The sequence below is a fragment of the Charadrius vociferus genome, unplaced genomic scaffold, assembly GCF_000708025.1.
Source record: "Charadrius vociferus isolate BGI_N301 unplaced genomic scaffold, ASM70802v2 scaffold111, whole genome shotgun sequence".
Taxonomy (NCBI): domain Eukaryota; kingdom Metazoa; phylum Chordata; class Aves; order Charadriiformes; family Charadriidae; genus Charadrius; species Charadrius vociferus.
Genome location: NW_009647046.1, coordinates 936,368 through 956,673, shown reverse-complemented (window position 1 = coordinate 956,673; position 20,306 = coordinate 936,368). Strand labels below are relative to the sequence as shown.

Below are 20,306 nucleotides of genomic sequence, written 5' to 3'. Positions count from 1 at the left end.
GCATGACTGCTCTTAACACACTGTAAATAAACGTAGCTTGTATGAACTGATAAAGGCTAAAGTGTTGCCTTGTCAGAACACCTGAGGAAATCAGCACTGCCCTTTGGTTAAGGAAACACTCTCTGTCAGGACTGCCAAACATGGGCACGCATACAGGGATGTGCACAGAACTCCAGTTACTCAAAGAAAGTAAACGTGAAAGTGTCTGCCTCCTTCAACACTAATTCTCAGGAGATACATCACAGAGCACAGATCTTAGATTCAAACATTAAATGCACTCCAAAAACACATTTCTATACGAATTGGGATGAAAGTGAAGACGTGCTTAAATAACAAAGTAAGTTTTCTAATAATATTCATTCATTTCAGAAAAATAAGCTATTTCAGAAGCTGTATGGTGCTTTGGGTAGAGAATTTGCTTCTAGAATTATCTGTCACACAAAGAAAATGATTCTGCCCAACTTCAGAGCACAGGGATTGAAATAGCTCAACAGTCTGTCCTTTAGGTCATCAATAACATTAAAACACAGGCATAATTGAGTATTAATAACTTGACTGCTCTTATCAAATAAGAATTTTAAACCACAGCAAATGCTGGCTAAGAAAAGAGAGGTATTTTCCAAACACCAGCTTATTCTTGCACTGCAGAGGGACACTAGCTTACTTCACAATATTGACTTACCTATGCTGAGATCCTACTTCAGGCAGAAAGTGAAGACATACCAAACCTATGTTTTGATCCAGTAAAGTGGATGCCATTTAGCTGCACTGAGACCTTAACAACGTTGGCAGCATACCTGACTTTAACATTCCAGACAGCAGCCATCAGCTCACTGGTTCCTACCAAGAGGTGAGACGTACCTAGGAACAGGCAAACTTGAAGAATTCCAGCAAGTCAACCTAGAACAAGGTCTGAGCTGCCGACTGCTTCTCTGTAACAGCAGAGGTTCGAGAGGCGGCCCTCCAAGGAATATTCTTTAATGCAATATGCATTGACCCAGAAGCAGCAGCACCAGAGTAAGTGCTGCACCTGGTGCTACTACACTCTACTTAGTGTAGCTTTGCAACCGACTTACATTGTGAGTATAATAATTTGGGTCCAAATCTTTGGACCAGTTCATCTGGGTATCTTTTAGAGCTGCTGACATTTGCTGTCCCACCTGCAATCACTGGAAGCCACAACTTAGCTACACTAAAAAGAAAAACAAAAAAGAAACTAAGAATTTATTAGCAAATTCTGAAAGTAATGTTTTTCATCCCTTTGTGTCTATTTTCCTGCCTATGACACAGGTAACAGTTTTAAGCCAGCAGGGATGGAGGACTGTTAACACTCAAGCAATGGGCAGCTTCGACCTGGCTGATCAGCCTCGTGGCTAAGGTGTCTCTGTTGCTTGCCTTTGTCTGTCTTGTCTACATGGGTAAAGAGTCAGGATAAAGTCTGACCACTGAGTGCAAGCAGAGCCTTGACCCTCTGTTCTACTAGACACTGGTATAATTCAAGTACTTATATAAATAATGAAACCAACTGCTTCATTGGGAAAGACTTGTGCAACCCACAAATAAAAGGCAATGCACTACCCCTTGGTGAAATGAGAGATACTTGGAGATCATCCTGAAGCACAGCTTTCTCGTTTCTGTACACACAGCAAACACACAGCTGGCTCTACATAAAAGAATCCTGTCATGTTGTTACTTAGAACATAGATCACTGCTTGGGGGGAAAGGGGAGACAAGAAAAGGTGGAAAAATAACTGCTCACTGAATCTTTCCGCTCCAGTTGGTACCTCTCAGATCTTTCATGTGTTTTGTGTTCTTTTAAGAACGATCGTTGTTTTTTCACAAACTTAAAGCCTGTGATTTAGTATCATCTAATAGCATACCATTTTTGAAAACAAACCAGCACTGTCCACACAACACAGGCAGCTTCTGATTGTCAAAGATCTTTATAATACTGATTCTTTTCCCCCTCAGATATTTCACAGAACACTGTTCCTGCAAGGCTTCCTTTAAATCTGTAGCAATCTGAGGTTCTGGATCTGCTGCGTGTTTATATCCAACAACGCTCAAGGCACCTTTTCACTTCCAAACTCCATCAGGTTCTGGATAAATGATCCTAAAGGTCAAGTTTATCCGTGCATCTCTAGAATGATATTCCTTGGGCACTCGATGCTGTAAGTGGCATTAGGGGAAAAACAAACAAACAAACAAACAAAAGACCAAAAGCATGAACTTGTGTATTTAAAATATAGGTAATCAAACAGCGTAAAAAACCTTCATTTCCTATGATGGCTTTTTATCAACATTTCTAAACATTTAGGTAAGGCAAAAAATTTCATGTTCTGACTGCTCAGGGCCACTGAAAACAAAAGGTCCTTGTAGATTACTGTAGACTTGCTAAATTAAATTGCAACTTTTTTATATTCCAAATTCCTAAATTGATTTTGCTCTTTGGGCTGCAGTCTGCAACCTTAATTGCTGAACTTTAATGCTGGAACATCTGAGCTGATTCCTATTACATCACTTAGCACCTGAAAGAAAACCCATTGTTTCTGTGGGTGCTTTGAAATTCTGAGGCAGAAAGCAATATTAATGCGTTGGGAAACAATTGTGTGACTGGAAGCAGAATGTCCCATACCTTTATGGGAGTGCCTCGTGCATATTTAGAGAACTGCATTGCAAGTAAAGCACACCAACGGTGTCAAGGAGTTCTCACCTGCCAATCCTCCTGGGTAGCTCCTTCCATCATCAGTAGAGTCCCGTGATCAAGTGGGATTCTTAGTCTTTCCACGTAAGTATAGTCTCCATTCTCTTCCTAAAAAAAACATTAGACACTGAAGAAGCATGCATGTGCATTTGGGAGAAAACCAGTCCTCTATAGCAGAGCTTAAAAAGCTGTGAGGGGAGAGGATGAAAGGAAGCTCTTACAAGATCAAGAAGTCTACCTAAACCTTTCTGTTACCGTATTTCCTAACAAGTTCAGGAGCCGAGCATTTTAAGGACGAACAAAGCCATTGCATCTCACTGCCTGTACAACACAGGTAAAGTTCAACATCAAGTTCCTACATCTAGTGCAAAATTCTGGAGCGAGGCTGCAAACCTTTTGGAAACATCCACTCCTGAAATAAACAGTTCTGTGTGGAGACATTCTGCAATAGCCACACTGATTTCAACAGTTAACTAATTCATCAAAAATACACATCTTCCCTCTATTCTGAATTTGTCTTGTTTTGGACATTACGTGTTCTGCTAGATGAAGAACTTTTCCTATGCAAAAAACCCTCCTTTTCCTATAGTATCTTGTAAAACAAGTTGTCTTAAACTTCATCATCACTAAGCAAAACAGACTGCTAAACTAGAAGACAGATAATTTGCAAACTTTTGTTAAGACTTCAGATTATGTACAACATTTTTAAAGCACAAATACAACAACTGGACATAGTAACACCACAGTATTAGTTTCACACATGCCGCATCAGTGGTAACAGCAACTCTCTATTGATTTGCACTACCCCTTCCAATTTTAAATCAGACTAATACACTGCAAAGTCAAATTGCTCAGGGAAGTCTACTATGCCAACAGAGTTCTCTTCGTCAATCACGACAGTAATGTCGTCATGACATCATACTATGCATGACACGAACTATCTTCCAGAATGCCACATAGGCAGGTATTATAATGCTCTATATACTCCTGTGATATTTTCTGATTTTAGCCTTCAAGAGCTGCAGAAAAAATCGCACAAACCTTGAACAACTTTCATTTAACATCTTGCCTACTTAATGCTGGCACTTTGATTATTTAATTAATATTGAAAAGTAAATAGGAAAACCAGGATGTCCCCCAAATACAGAATGGCAGTGTATATTTTACATTTTATAGATCTCTATTACAACTTTGCAAGCTGTCTAGAAAGAGTGCAAAGCAACTCTCTGAAATGAGGAATTCAGGGAAGTTTCAGATAGAAAATCACCTGCAAAATACAGGGTTTATTTTAGAGAGAGGGGGAGTTAGAGAATTTTAATTTTAACTAGTGTTGAAAGGAAGGGGATTCAAGAGGTCTTTTATTTTTAAGTTATAGAAAGCCATAGGTAGCTTGAAAGTGTAAAGCGGATAATAAATGTCCTCCACTGAAAAAAGAGTATGACAGGTTCTCTGTCTCTACCTTGTACAAGTACAGGGTTAATCTTGTTCTGAGTATACCGCATATAGCAAACAGATAGCCTGAATGTGTATTTGCTGTTGTACCACTGCCTCTAGAAGCAGAGATACCATTGCTTTTTTCCAAAGAGACCACCAAGTCAGTTATTTGTTCTTGAAAGAAAAGCCAAAAATACACAATTACTACAAAGAGATGGAAAAAAAATAATTAGGCAAGGTCTGAGCTTCTAAAGCATGACGGTGTTCCTTGCTGAACAAATTCTTCAGATTTTTTATTTTTTAATTAGTTAGGCAGTATCTTCTCTTCCAGTTTCTTATAATGGTTGGTGGACTCCTAAAAGTCACTCTTGCTGAGTGTTTAGGAGGAGGCAATGCTCAATTATTTCAGACCCAAATGAAGGCAGCGATTACTCCAGACTCAACAAAACCTGTTACTACCAGAGTGGCATTTATCAGACTCGCCATGTAAAATGAAACTGTACTTTGGAGGGGGAAAATAAAAAAGAGATGAGAGGTCACAAATTGTGTCACTTGTAACAGAAGCAGATCGCAAAGAAGCTGGAAACAATACAGGACAACTGAGACTGGGAAAATGGAATTATCAGAGTAAGATTTAGCCCAGCTTGAGGTGCAGGTGTAGCTACCTCACACTGATGAAGGTCCCACATTTCTGAAACAGAAACAAACATTACAAAACCTCCAGGCTTCAGCTGTATGTTGAGGTATTCAGGAAAACTAACAGGGCTCTGCACAGACCCAACAGTTAGAAGAAAACATTAACAGGTCATAAAAAGGCAGACACAGTCTTTTGAGATCCATTAAAAAGACCCAACAGCTCTCATGCAACCCATTTTAATTCTTTTACAAAAACTCACATTTTCAAAAATCTTAACTAGCTTCCTTGAAGCATAATTGTGCAGTGGCCCAACTTGATGCAGGGTTGTCTTTTTTAAAGTTCATGGCTTGCTGAAAAGCTCAAAATAATGAGGTAAAGTATCGACTAGTGGGAAGATTATGTCCTGGACTTAAAGTCAGATTTTCAAAAGAACAAATGGGAGATGCAGATAGAAAGAAGACTGCAAATCCTCTAAAATGAAAAAGAGCTTGGTTAGGATCAAATCAATTCCCAATAATAAAAAGCATCACTTGATGATGACTATTTGTTTGCACCATTGCCATGTGGCAATTCATGTCTGTGACTAGAATGCACAGTGTGACGGGACAAGGCTCTGGAATCAGGGACTCAGAATCACCTGTGATTTGTATTCTTTGTAAGGACAATGCAAAACATATTTTTAAGCTTCTAGAACTGCTAGCCATTTATCTTTCTCTACTAAAAGTAAGGTGTAATGCCAAAACCATTTTCTTCAACTTCAGAGGAAACAATGAAAAAATTTCAAAAATAGGTATTATAAACATGACTGCTGATGAAAAGCAGAGAAATACCATTGCATGGCTGTTTTCTATTTCACTGGATTACATCATTTCACTTTGTAGATGGGTAACAGTGGACTTATTTTTATCTCTTGCTCATCTTGATTAAAAAAGAATTCTTCTAAGATCAATGATTCAGGAGAAAACATCATTTTGGCTTAGAAGAGTAAAAGCAGCAGTTACTTTGTTTTAAACAGGACATTTCTGAGCTTAGTTTTAACTTAGAGAAAGAGATTTTTATGTCAATTGGTTCTGCAGAGACAGTGAAGTTAGACAAAAAGTTTTTACTGTCCTACATGTCACTGTCCACAACTCTCATTTCAGAAATCTTCTCTCTAGAGCTGCTGTTAGACATAGAGAAAACTCAGTTGAGTTTCAGTGATCAAGGAGTTTATGAAAGAAGAAAAGACTTTTTTAACATACTGGTAACAAACATGGAAAGAAATGCATTAGGTAACTTTTAAATGGTCACTTCATAACTTTATATACATATTAGAAAACCAGCTGCTTCCAAGAACAGGTCTAGTACAGCAACTGTTCTGCTTCTTAGTATATTAGAATTTTCATAAACTTGAGTTGCAGATTCAATGCAATCCAAACTTTACACTAAATACACTGACTAAAACTTTATTTTTATCCTTAATGCAAGTAACTACAGTTAATAAGTGAGAAAAGCTCAGCATGAGTTGATGGGAAACTGTGAATATAAAATCTCGAAGTATTCTTGGACTTTATTGAGGTTTTTTTCTTAAAATGGTATCAAAATCAAAAAGGTAAGAAATAGAAAATTTTTAGTATAAATCTATATAAATCCCTGAAGTTTGTTTCTTAAGTCCCAGGCAAGTTTATTGAGTTAGTAGTAGGAAATGGGTCCTGAACATTGTGGTAGCATCTTCTTATAAGGAAAGGAAATGGAAACATCCTGTAGAAGAATGCATAAATAATAATGCAGTTATAAAAGCCAATGATGCAAAATTATTTTCAAAGGCTAAAGTAAGCAGCCTTCATGGAGAATGCTGGCTTCTAGCCTTCTCCTTTACCTATTTACCTATTACCAAGAGAATTTATCCTTACAAAACTTCTAATCTCATATTTTTCAGACTTCTACCTTGCTTTTGTCCCTCTTTTCCAGTATACTCCTCTACCACCAGCTGTGAAAGCACCCTTGTGGAAAGCAAAGGCAAAATATCAGCTACAGCTACACAACTGGTACAAATAAAGAGAAAAGGCAGTATTTAGAAGAAAGAATGCTTAAAAAGAAAATCTCCAGCACGTAAAGTAAAACATTTTCTGGCATCATGTTAATTTCCATTAAAAGCCTCCTTAATTCCAGTGGAGAATTTACTCCTGAAATGTATTTGTAGCTTTTTTTATATGCACCAGGCTGAAATCTGAGTAAGAATTACTTCTACTTATCCACGAGGGATGCTTGTTGATGCAGATTGAAACAGGCTATGCATGTCTCTACACTCCTTTACCATCTATTATATGACGAACACTTACTCACCAAAAGAAAAACAGAGGACTGAACGTTTCCTTTCCCTCACTCTAGAACAATTTTCAGCAAAAAAAAAATATGACTTGCATTTAAATAACCTTTTTTATTTTTATTTTTTGCCAAGGAAAAATGCAGAGAAAGGATAAAAAGAGTTCCTTTTGCGACACTTTCAGAGTGGCCACCAAATTCCTACCAGATGAATGTCAAAATTCACACAAACATGCACAAAAAAACCCAATCCACCCACATTACTGGTCTTCTTTGTGGTTAGAGAAATGGGATTTTATTCTCTAATAAGTTCATCCACGTTTCAAGATATAATATGAAAGATATTTGTACAGATACTAACATGAACTGAAGGCTCTAATCTAGTATTCTGCAATAGCACTACAAGATGTTACCTGAGTTGTGGTACATACTGTTTTGTACCCAGTACGTGATCACACACAGGCAACCACTTTAGTGGTTTTTTTTTCCAGTACCATTTATCCACAGTGAGCTTCTACCATAGTATTTTTCATCCTGTATTTTCATTACATCTTATATCTCAAAATACTTAAAAGCACTTACGAGAACAGAGGGAAATGAAGGCCTTTGAAACTCTAGAATCTGAAATACTAGCATGTGGGCCCTCAAAGAGGTTTAATTTGGGGAGGAAAAGGATTTACTTTCTCTTTCCCTCCTCAATAAAGACTAACTCTGGAAAACCCGATGTACTGATACTGGCAGATTATAAACCAGGGAGAGCCTGAATGCCTGTGATGACTGTTAATCTGAATCCCTTTTCCCTAGACTACATTCCTCTCTCTGTAACTGGCTTTGGAACAAAGTAACGATCAAACTTCAAAAATCTACAATCAACTTTAACTTTCTCCTAATGAAAGAGAGAATGCTATATTACAATAGAGTATGAAAATTACTTCTTTGGTGGTGCAGCCTGAAAGGTTGTAATTTCCATCAGAGCCTCTTGTAACTCCCACTTGGCAAAGCATCTAGTGTCATAGGATGCTCTCAGAAAATTGCAGGCTTTGGGAATGTGCAAAGAATATATAATGTGTGCCATATAATTATTAAGTACAAGTTCCCTTAGGCACAGGATGCAGTTAATAGCAACTTACTCAAAGATCACTGCGCACATGGGGATCATACCTTAGAAACAGGTATATCTCATTTGCACACTTCATAGGTTAGAATACTCAGCTAGTCAGAAATACCAGGTCAGAGGCACTGAAGAAAACAAGATGAGAAGAGCTTGAGGGATACACCTATAGAAAATCATCCATTTCATGAAGAAAAGGGAAGAAATTGTGCAGTACAGATCAAAGAAGGCAGACAATTACGAATGGCACAGACTGAATTTCCCCCTTTGCTCATAGTGGGTGTCTTTTCAGAAAATAGAAAACAGAACAAAAAGACATCTTGCTCAAGAACTGGGTTTGATTTTTGAGAGGGAAACTGCAAAGTTTATATGGAAATCTAAGTGGCTTTGATTCTCATCCATCGAAGGGGAACACATGTGCTTCTAGAAATTAATCCAAGCACCATTTACAGTTTCCCAGAGGAATGAACTTTCCAGCTGACATTTTGTTATCATCACAGCATTAAAGATACTTACTCATGCTATGCCCACTGATATAATGCACTAGTTATGTGATCTCATGCTCAGGGACCAGGATTAAATTCACTTCAGACAACAAAGAATTTACAAATTAGAGAACTGGTGAGAAATACAAATTCTTTATTTGTTTTCTGATTCGAATTCTGACCTTTGCTGTTCACAACTAGGTGACCCAAGGTGACTCTTGATGGGCAGACTTCAGTATGCCAGCATACAGTTTTCTAATAGGCTGACAATCATCACCTTTGCTTTCTGCGTTACTTATTTGGAATAAATAGCAACATAAGAAGACAGCTAACTTCTTCCCAAAGTTGTCAAAGACTACACATGCGGAAAAGACATCTGAAGCAGGATACCCCAAAATTAGGCATGCATTCTCAACATAGGAATGTGTGACTCCTTTCCTTGGATAAATACAAGTTGCAAAATTTAAGTTTTAAGTTGGCTTGTAAACACACCATTCCCAAGCACAGCTTTTTATATCTAGATAACTACTACTCTTTCTAAAGAGTATTCACAACTGAATCACCAACTAATTCCTGAAAGGATTTTCCACACATGCCTCCTTAGTAAATATGAAAGTAAATATCTCTGTTTGGCTTGTGAAGTATGATGCGACAGTTTGCTACTTTATGGAAAAGAAATAAGCTCCTTCCCTCTGTTCATCATCACTCAATCTGAACACAGACAAATCAAAATGCAAACATTATTAAGAGTACTTTTACTTACAAGAGGAATCACAACTACTCTTCATCCCACAAACACTATGCATTACACAATGTTTCCCTGAGTTTAAGAAAATGGTATCAACTCTTTGGTTAATTTATACAGTGGAAGTCTCCTTCCACCATCACCGATTTCATTTTAAGTAACAGGAAAAGCCCTTATTTGGGCAGAAGAGTGTCCAGGTTGCAATTTCACTGCAGTACTACACTGCTGCACATTATTAGAGCAGTCCCATTCCCATCCTCAAGATGTCATGTTCCATGCGACAGATTTCTTGATCCCTTCTCTTATTCCACAGAACTTTATGAGGTGTGCTTTCATTAACTAGTATTAAACACTTTTAGTAATTAAGTTCCCTAAACAGGAGGAAAATACAAAACATCTTAGTAACTACAGGACTCTCTCAATGTGATATGAACACTCACAGGGGAGGGTTTCTTCCTCATCTCAAAGGTCCGGGTAGCACCAAAGCTGAGCGAGGCAATGACGGGATTTTTTCCCAGTGATGGTTCATCGTCACTGTGCCAGTCTACGCTATCCTTCTCATTTCGGTAGAGGTTGCAGAGAAGAGAGTTGAAGGTATAGCCAGTGAACTCTTCAATGCGCTCCTTTAGCATGGTCAGCAGAGGATGCCACTGTAATTAGCACAGCAGGAGTAGTGTAAATACAATGGAAGCAGGCCAGCAGCAGATAGACACAAGGGGAAAACTACTAAGAAACAAAACATACTGCACTTTAATCACAATAAACCTGAAATCAAACAAACGCCTCTGGACGATTCTGGTTATATTCTTAGTAAGGCTGAGGAATGGGCTTGATGTGAAATATTCATGTTACCTATTGCTCACTACTAAACCACCTCTTAAAACTATGAAGAGTTTTGTATAATGCCTTTCATACTAGTATAACCAGCCACCCCAATTAACTGAAAGGTGAGAAAGCAGACAGAGTGAAACCTACTTGAACTGACCATGAGTAAACATTGGACGTTCTTCACTAAGACAAGAAGTGTGCAACTTCTCTCATGCATACCTGTTTTTTTACCCTCGTTGCCGAGCTAGAGGAGTTTAACACAGGGCTCTGATAACATCTGAGTTACTTGGCCATTGCTGGTGGGCATAGCGCACCCAGAAAGTTGCAATCAGTGACTAAATGACACGCTCTCAATTGCCTGCAGCTGTTGACACAGAACAAGAGACAACGGTTGGCCTAACACTGTCACAGCACAGCTCTCTGTCCCCGCTGTGTTAGTACAGCTTGTTGAGCCCAACTCATCACCGCTTGGGGTTTTGACTTTGACACTGTAACTTTTCAGTGGTTCGCAAAACCAGTGTCACAGGCCCTGAACTTCATCCTTCCCTTTGCTAACATCGTGCTGAGCCCATAGCCCACGGCATCTCTGCACATTACATTACAACTCAGTCCAGTGAATCATTATTTAATGTTATAAACTTACATCATGACTTTCATCTGTCAGAGTGCTTTTAAGTACTACATAAGTTTGGAAATAAATAAAAAAAAAAAGTCAAAGCAATGTAGGCCAGAATTTTTGTCCATTATGTAAGCCCAAACACAGATCAAGTGAGGATAAAGGACTGATTCCAAACCTTCCAGTGCATCACTGGCAGAAGGAGGAACAGACAGCAGTAATTAGTTCCTAACATATCCTCTAATAATCAAGTCTGCACCACCTTCTTTTCATGCTTACCCATGTTTAAGGGGTTTTAAACTATTGGCTACACTGCAGGATCCTCAACATACCACCTTCCTCTATTAGGGTATTTCTAGCTAAGTCACCCCTTCAATGACTAAGTATCATGTGAATAATTAATTATACATAAACACAGCTTGCAGCTGTGGGACATGTACGGAGATCAGTAGCACCACCCAATAAAAGCTATAGCTTGTAACTGGGCTGCCTGAACGTGCAGTATGTGCAGGACACAGCGCAATGACAGAAGCGTCCAACAAGAATTACTGAAAGCACTTTTCAGTGACCAACTAGGACTGGATTCCTTCAATTGCTATCACAAAAGTATTTACTACTAAAAATGCTACCATACGGTGAATTTTACAATTCAGTGGAAACCCCACTACAAACCTGCAGCAGCGGAAGTAATTTTGTTGAAACATTACCGTGTCACCAACTACATCACTGCTTACAAAGCAACATTTTTCTAATACCAAAATTAATTAGGCACAAGCACTGGATTATACCTAGCAGCGCTGCAATCACACCCAATCTTACCAAACAAAAAAGGTGGGGCACAAAGTTAATTACTCCTACTGATGAAGTGTTCAATGCAGATAATTGGTTTTGGCCAAGGTGTGCACTAAATTACATTTTACTCGGGATATTATTGTGATATAAACCCTACCCTACAGGTACGGACTGCGCTCTTTACACCATCCACTGCTTCTTCTAGGCTGTAGGAACTCCCACCTACAAAGCTGAGTGAAATGTCAGGGTGCCCGTGTGCAGTTGCCCATACATCTGCCTACGGGCAGTTTCCAGCCAGAGGCAGGGCTGGCTCCCAGCTACACAAGTCTGCCACTGCATCTCACTTTCTGCTGGCTTGTTTCTCTCAGTAAAAAGGAGAATTATTCAGGGATAAAACACTGGATCAGCCAAGAGGCCTTGTACCTCTTGGATGAGAAAAACAAACCAGTGGCCCAATGAGTGCTAAATCTGAACTTTATGCTAACTGAACTGAAACTGTCAATTCAGAGTATATAGGCTCTATCCGACCTCTGAGCAGCAACGGTTTCCACAACTGGCAATTCTGAACTGGATTTAAATCACCAGTGTACAGCAGAATGATTTTAGGGGTGCACTTCCAATCCCTAAGCCATTCAGCTTCTAGTAAAGTCCATTTAAAATATTACACACAAAAAAAATATCTATTTTCCCACCCCAAATTCCATACATTATGGAATTTCTGAACTATGGTATTTTTGAGACTACAAAATCTTCACAACTCATCTTGTAAAATAACGCCTTTCCACTTTTCCCAAACTGAGCTTTGCTAGGAGGCACCCCCCTTTGGCAGCAGTTCTGGGACTTGGGACACTTCTCTCTCATGCTATCCAGCCTTCAACAGTGACACTTAATTTATGGTTCAGAACATTGCAGCCTACTGCCATGGAAATTTCAAACAAAGCAGTACCAAAAGACAGGCTGATGGGACACCAGTCTGGTGGCCAGAGAGAGAGAGTGAATGTGAACAAGACGTTGACGAGTCACACAGAAGGTTTTTAACCCTTCCAAAATAGTGTGGGAAATTACATCATACAATCTGGACTTGCTGAGCAGGCAGGTTGTGTGTGTGAATTTCATAGCACTCACATAGGAATCAACAATATGCCTAAATTCTCATTTAAGCAGTATTGAATCTAAGTGTTTCTGAAAGTAACTATTTCAGTAATTGATATTACTATATCTTTACAATGAAAAACTCAGTACGACCGTGCACAGTACAGTCTCCAACATAAAGATGCATAGAGTAAGTCACACAGAACAATTTAGTTTTGTCCAAAGCTACAGTGACCCAAAAGCAGAAAGCTAAACTCTGGAGTTTCCTTTTGCCAATGTTTAGCAACTAAATCATGCTCCTCTCAGTCAATCCACTCATAATGCTTGTTTTATGAAGTTGTCCACATTACTCTGGAATCTGTTGTTGATCACAAAAGAAACACTGATAAAAACTCCAGATAAAAATAGAGGATAGAGGGAATTTTTCTGTCTCAATCTCTGCAAAGGATTTCTTTGTATACTGTAATAAAAGAAAACTGTAAACATATACATACATTTGGGTTTGGCTGCATTGTTATCCTGGAGTATGTGTAAGGAAGTTCCCCATACCAGGAGGTAAGCCTTGGTTCCTCAAAAGATACTTCTAAAAAATGAAAAACAGGAAGACTTTCTCAGTTGCCTTATCAAAGGGCTTAGAAATGGAAAGATGATGTGACCCTGCCAAGAAACTTGATCAAAAAGGGACTGTCCACTCACCTAAAGTTAAAAAGCAGCCCCTTTACAATCCTCAGCCTTACATAATGAGATTATTCAAAAGCAGGCCTGCCTCTGCAAGAGAAATTACATTGCCAAAGTCTTGGAACCACATCAATTTTCTCATCCCTATGCCAGACAGGGCAGGAACTGGACAAGTTAAAGATACCAAAATGAAACTGAAATATTTATTCATAATTCTGGCTTGTTTTATATTCTCCTGGTTCCAGTATCCAATACACTGGCCCAAGTTGCAAGATGTATCCACTGGAAAGGATGGAGTGGAAAGGAATGCATCATCAATGGAACATTACAGAAGCAAAATGTAGCAAGGCTGGACAAGCAATATTTTGTCAATTATGTGTGTGCTCTGTGGTGTAATACAAACATGAAGTTAAAAGTACTCTCACCTTCTAAAAAGACTATCTTGGTAGCTATTTCTCATGCTCGACAGATAACATTCTCCATTATACTGTACCTTTATTGCAAGCCAATAAACACAGATGTTGAAGACATTTTCCAGCCCTGTCCAGTAACTACCCCGATATATTATCTCATATCCGTTCCTGACAGAAGAGAAATCTAGCTGGAACAGGTGCCCCTTAGTGAACAAATTCAGAATAGCAGTCTCCCCACTTACTGCATACTGGAACTAATAAGCAAAGACAAGGGAAAAGAAATGGGCTCTACTGGGATTTTAAGTCAGAGAGACAAAATATATTCTTGGTGACAGAAACCTCAAAGAACACAGTTTATACAGCATCACTGGGAGACAATATTAAGGGATGAAGCACAGAATTGATCTAAAAAAAGAGTGGGAAAAAGAACTGCAGATGACAGAGGAGGCAGTAAAACTCAAAGATTTTTAAGACAGGGAATTTTAGTTTGGAAAGATCTCATTTAATTGCCATAGGAACACGGTGCTGGAGATTGAAAAATAAGCAGCAGTGCTCTTCAGATGGAAAACCTGGAAGGAAATACGTGAAGGAGCAGTAATATGTAAAACTAAAAGCAATGATAAACAATGCATGGATTTTGGTACGGAAATGACCTGGGAATGACCTGAAAAGTTGGTTTACACACACCTTACCCTGTCTAATGTGAGTCCTCTGACCCCAGGGTATGTCTTGGAGGAGTTGTTCAAACATCCAGTCTGCTTGTTCTGAGTCAATAAAGCCAGGAATCAAATGAATCCTAAGGAAGAAAAAGATAAAGAAAAAATGGAAGGAATATAAACTTTTGTATATGCTTTGATAAAATCTTCTAATTTCCAGGATTCCTAAAGGAGGTAAGAATGGCTGTAATGCATCAAACCAAAAGTAAAAGCCCAGTATCCTACTTCTGACCACAGCCAAAAGCAGGTGTGAAAGACAGAACAGAAGGCAGCAGGAGCTCCTCAGGAGTCTCCCCCTCACCAAACACATCTAATTGCTTTTTAAAACCTATAAAAACATATGACACCAACAATATTCTATGAGTCCCATGATCAGCCATATGCTGTGTGAAAAATGGCATCCTTCTGCTTGTTATTAACTTCCCATTTGATAAATTAGATAGCCCTGATGATGGTACTACAATCAACATAAGTAAATAATTGTCGTTTATTCACCATCTCTATGCCCCTCAGAATTTGACAGCCCTTTATCACTACTGTCATCCTATCCTCTCTTTTCCAAGCACAGGAACCCTAAAGTACTTAACCTCTCTTATTTTTATATTTTCATATGTACATTTTACATTTTGACTGTATTAACAGCAGCATTCAAAAATTCCAGCCACTGTGGTGGGCTGCAGAGTAGGAATGCTGTTCACAAAAGGTTACTCTGACGAGTATTCAGTGCTCCAAAACCATCACAATAAGAACGTATATAGTAAAGGTACTAAAAGAGATGCAAAATACAATTATTAACTTTGCAGATATGCATATATTCCAGCAACATATTATGAAAACAAACTCCAGAAAGTGACAGAATAACCCAGCTGGCTGTGTATCTTTTCTCTTTCCAGCTGCTCAAAGCTTTTACTTTTCAAATTGGTTTAAAACTTTTTCCGCAGTTTTAGAAGAAATCGAGATGAAAGCATTGAAATAAAAGCACAAAAAGTTACTATGTCCATGGCATTTTCCCCACTATTAATAAAATCTATCAAATTCAGAAGAAAAGGATTAATATTGCAGCTAAATCAGCAAGGTAAAATAAAATGCATTTTATTTAGCAGGAATCACAGAACAAGTAGGTTTTGTTTTGAAGTGTCCTGAAGCTGAAATAATTAAGGCATAGCATGTAAGCAAAAGGGACAATCCTGAAGTTACCAAATAAGCCTGAAGTTAAATCATTTTATTAAATTAATTTTAAACAAGCCAAATTTACAGCTAAAAGGTTTTGGTAGCTCTTAACTATACAACACAGAGATCATGCACTTGCTTACACAGCAATACTGATCCGAATTTCATACATACTTAGTCTGTATTGTGAAACAAACGGACATAGCCCCTTCTCCTTACTCCGGACAAGAACAGTAGATGCAGTAAGCACTAGATGTTAAGAGGTTCATTTTTCTTCTCTTCAGTGCTGCTCAGACTGCATAAGACACTGCTACCTGATACTCAAAGTATTTCCAGAAGTACTCTAAACAGAAGGTACACAGGAAGGGCAATGTGCTCCTGCTAGAGCCAAACCCCTCTGCAGACACTAGACTTCAGAAAACTGAGTATCACTACATTGTTCTGCAACAGCAAATTACCAGACGCAAAAAATGTGCAATTCACTTACCTAGAAATGCCAGTTGGTACTTTGCTGAGCTCATACACACCAGGCTTGCTGAGGACGTAAGAAGGGAAAGAACCGTCAGATGGACAAACAACAAGAAATTATCCTACTCTGAGCAGCATGGACTAGAACTGCTGTAAACTTGAACCAGGGAAAGCATTCTTTAAGAAGGAAAAGAAAAAAAGCTTTGCACTACTAAGGGAAGCAATAACGTTCTGGAGACAGTCAGAGGTCAGCGTAAGGCAGCAAGGGGTGTTGCAGAAGCAAATGAGTTAGTGTGCACTTCCTGCCTCTCGCTCCCATTTCTCCAAAGGCTCAATACACAGTCTTAAGGCTCTAGAGATCCGTAAATGAGGGATGTCACAGGGAATCTAAAGGAGACAGCCGTACATGACTGTACCCTGACCATTATGTTTGCATTTACAGGTATACAAAGAACAAGAGTGTAACTGAAGATGCAAAATCCAGTTTTCAGTCAGATGATTCTGCTAACACCAAAATGTTCATCAACCTGTGTAACACAGTGAAACTGAGTTAACGGGTACGTGAGCAGTATTTTAACTACTGTAGCTGGTACAGAGGGTAAACACATCTTCCCTGTTACGAGTTGCATTGTCATAAAGTATTATTTACATTTGTATGAACTGCTTGCTTCTTGCTTCACCTACTATCTCATTTTCTCCAAAGCTAGCTCTAAACTTTATACTGCTCTTTTTGCCTAGAAGACTCCAGGAGTTAATCGCTCTCCAGCATTGCTTCTCCCTCAAAACAATTCATCAACTCATGAGATTATCACATACTGTGTGTGTTTATGTTAAACAGAAACTTTTGATCTCTTCCATATTACATATACAAAGCACAAACCATACTACATTACCTACAGCACATTGTTGTGATGAGAACAGCATCTCAGTTTTGTTTCCTCTATATTTTTTTAATTTGATTTGTCAATAAGTGTAACAAATGAAAGGTCAGTGAACCTTTAGAACACACACTGAATTTGCTTACTACCTAGATACTATGTTACTACTACTAATCATAAACAACATGCAAAGAACATATGGCTGTATCACTCATACTGAAACGGAAAGTCAAAGCATAAGCAATCTGTTATAAACTGTAACTGCTTCTGGGAAACTCTGTAACTATTTCCAGCAATATTTTTCATGACTCTTGACAGAAACACCTCTCACAAAGTAGTTCTATTTAATGAACTGTTCACTGCCACTCTAGCAATGGGAGGGCAGCTCAACATCTCATCTGAATTACGCCCGCTCTGCACAAATACCCACCTAGCATCAAATCTGAAGTTGCTACAGAAAACCTACCCCAGATCCTTCAATGTAAAACCAACACAGAGCGAGTCAAAAGCTGAATCTGTAAGTTGCCTCTTAGGAACCACTTAGTAAAAAAATTCTATTAAGATGACCAAACTGAAGCCAATTTAATTTTCAAAATCTGTAACTTCACCATACACCACCACACCTTGTCACATTTCATGCCAAGGTTATTCTGAAAAGATCCCCATTTCAACGCAAAGGGTAAGCGACCTACAGTGTAAGGATAACTAGCTTCACTATGACACTTAGTGGCAGCTGCATTTCTAAACGTTCAAAGGAAGCGCTGCTTGAGTTGCCATACCAGCTATATTCCTGGATAACAGTAAGTAAATTTCCAGCATAGTTTACACAGGGACTGCTCTAGGAAAATGTACATTGCTAACCAAAGGAGACATACTTGCATTTCTGCTGATTCAGAACGTCCAATTGTTTTTGCTTCCTGGCTTATACAACTACACCAAAGCTATAAAAACTAGTTAACATGGACTCGTAGTCTCCTGATTACAAATCGTCTTCAGGATAAAAGGGGCTGAAAGTCCACATTTTGTACTGATATTTCTTCCAAAGGCATGGCAGTTGTAAGGAGAGAAGGAACTCTTTTTCAGCTGATTCCCACTGACCAACAAGACAGAAAAACCACTTGACTGACAGTCAAGTCAGGAGTATACTCACTCTATCACACCTGCCTCAGGAACTTTGCGCTCCACCTGAAAGGCAACAAGACAATACATACTGAATATTAAACACTTAAGTACCTGGCATGCTCTAGTCAAACAGAACTAATTGCCATCTCTAATGACTCTACACAGCTGCATACTGTTATGTCAGTGAGAAAAACATACCTTTGGACAATTGGTAAGCAGTAACAACCCACCCACTCTCTCCATGCCCCACAGACTCTCAAATCCAGCTACCACTGCAGGCGGTTTTTAACAGTCAACTGCCCCCTAATGGACATTCCTTTCTAAATTATTGTAACAGGTACAAAATGAAAGTCTAAGGCTAAACAGAGGGACCGTAATTTTCTGTTTGCCATATATGCAAGACTGTCACAAAACTTTACTCGGTAAAAGCCCAAAGGTCAGCTCAGCTGAGTTTTTAATTTGTTTTTAAATCTGAGACTATAATCTTAAAATTTAATAATTTTTATCATTTTAAGTTTAATAAAAGACAAGATTCTGCTAGTTACCGTGTAATTTTTACCTCTGATGGCTTTTCAAAGACAAATTGCTTTTGAATGTGAGGCTGATCTTTCCTCATCCATGCTGGTCTGGCACCTGCAGGGGCATGGCTGCTGGTTGCAGGTGCCTTAGGTGCTAAAGCAGAGAGAAAATAATAATAAAAAAAAGAATCACATGAAATATAATTTCACCATATAAAAATACAGTTTGGAACAACTTATGGAATCATTCTTTGAAGTATTATCCTCTGCCTGTCAGTGACTCCAGGGAACAGCCAAACCTGTTAAAATCGTACAGAAACGCAATTTTCTTAATATATATTTGTCATTCATAGACAAACAAAAATGAAAACATCCTCTTATCAGAAAGGAAAACATCTAGAACCTTTCAGTTCTATCACAAACACCTATCACGTGCCAGCAGAAATTTGCCTAAGCAGCTAAACTGCTTCCCTCTGCAATTTTTTTTAGGAAACAAAAAGATATTTCTCTGAGAAAGATACTTTTATTAAAACAAGATTTTGAAACTAGGGAGAAAGTATGGAAGAGGAACTCAGGCATACAACTTCGTGTGTTTTATTTACAGATGCAAAAAGGCTTAAAAACGGGCCTGAAACAGAGACAAAATAAAAGTCTTCTCTCTGCATAATTGAAAAGATGAGGAAAAAAAAAAATTAAAAATCGTGTTAGGAACAGGTGAAATGAAACATACCTGTGACAGAAAACTTACAGGCTACATGCAGAATTAAAAATAGTTGGCTAATTTTTTTTCAGGATTAAAAAAATATCAGCTTGCCTGGAATGCTCAGTCTGCAGAGCAATGGCAGCTTTAGTGGGTACTGTAATCAGGCAAACAGAACGTGCTATTTTGTCCACGTTCACAAAACACACCAGTCCTTCTTGCAAAACTGGAAACCCACTCAGCGCTCTCCTGCCACGGCACTCTTTGGTTTAAATGTTTGATACAAAACAGGAACGTTAACTCCAGCCTTTTCAACTAGCAATCTTTATTTTGCGATGTTTTCACTGTTAAAAGAGAAAGGAAGATACACAGTAAGTTTTACGAATAAAAAATGACTAATAGCTATTATAGAAGTTAGCTCCACCAAGTTCTGTTCATCTCACTCAACCTGGCCAACAATGAGAGCAGCACGCTCGCTCAAGCGTGTGCATTACAAACACATCTAAGCACACACGGAGCTGACCCTGCGCTCCGTCTCCGAGATTGCTACAACGTACCTGCGACGTACATAAAAATCTTACCTAAAAAGCGGGTTTGAACACCTGAACACTAGTTACCTAGCAAAACCGGGCCACCACGCGAGGCCTCAACGCTCGGTGCCGCACAGCCCGGATAGAAGAGGCAGCCGGGAGACATGTCCCAGTGTTTTCCCGTCAGTGCATCTGTACATGAGGCTGTGCCTCTGCCCGTAGAATAAACCCATGCGACCCCCCCAGCAGCACGTCTGGATCCTTTCAAAGCTTTTCCGATTATTTTTCGCCTCAGCCCACGTCAGGCCCAGGACGGCCGTTCTCTCTACACACCCCCCCAAGCCCAGGGCAGCCACGGCTTCCTC

The 20,306-nt window shown here is 38.9% G+C and overlaps 1 protein-coding gene across 1 annotated transcript; it reads right to left on the bottom strand.

The window, feature by feature from the left end:
• Positions 1-1,889: 1,889 nt before the first annotated feature.
• On the bottom strand, positions 1,890-20,107 carry ALKBH3 (alkB, alkylation repair homolog 3 (E. coli)). Its single transcript, XM_009895697.1, has 9 exons — positions 20,029-20,107; positions 18,753-18,865; positions 18,222-18,256; positions 16,213-16,260; positions 14,532-14,635; positions 13,243-13,331; positions 9,861-10,070; positions 2,714-2,812; positions 1,890-2,169 (listed from the first exon to the last, which is right to left on the bottom strand). Exons 1-9 carry the CDS (start codon positions 20,105-20,107, stop codon positions 2,077-2,079), a joined length of 870 nt encoding a protein of 289 aa, XP_009893999.1. The 3' UTR covers positions 1,890-2,076.
• Between the last annotated feature and the right edge of the window lie 199 nt (positions 20,108-20,306).

Excerpts from the sequence above, each read along its gene's own strand:
- ALKBH3 (XM_009895697.1), bottom strand. The coding sequence starts at position 20,107 with ATGTCTCCCGGCTGCCTCTTCTATCCGGGCTGTGCGGCACCGAGCGTT. Across the intron at positions 14,636-16,212 it reads GTACCAACTGGCATTTCTAG|GATTCATTTGATTCCTGGCT; the intron begins GTAAGTGAATTG and ends TTTCTTCCTTAG. Across the intron at positions 2,170-2,713 it reads CTACCCAGGAGGATTGGCAG|CATCGAGTGCCCAAGGAATA; the intron begins GTGAGAACTCCT and ends TGCCACTTACAG.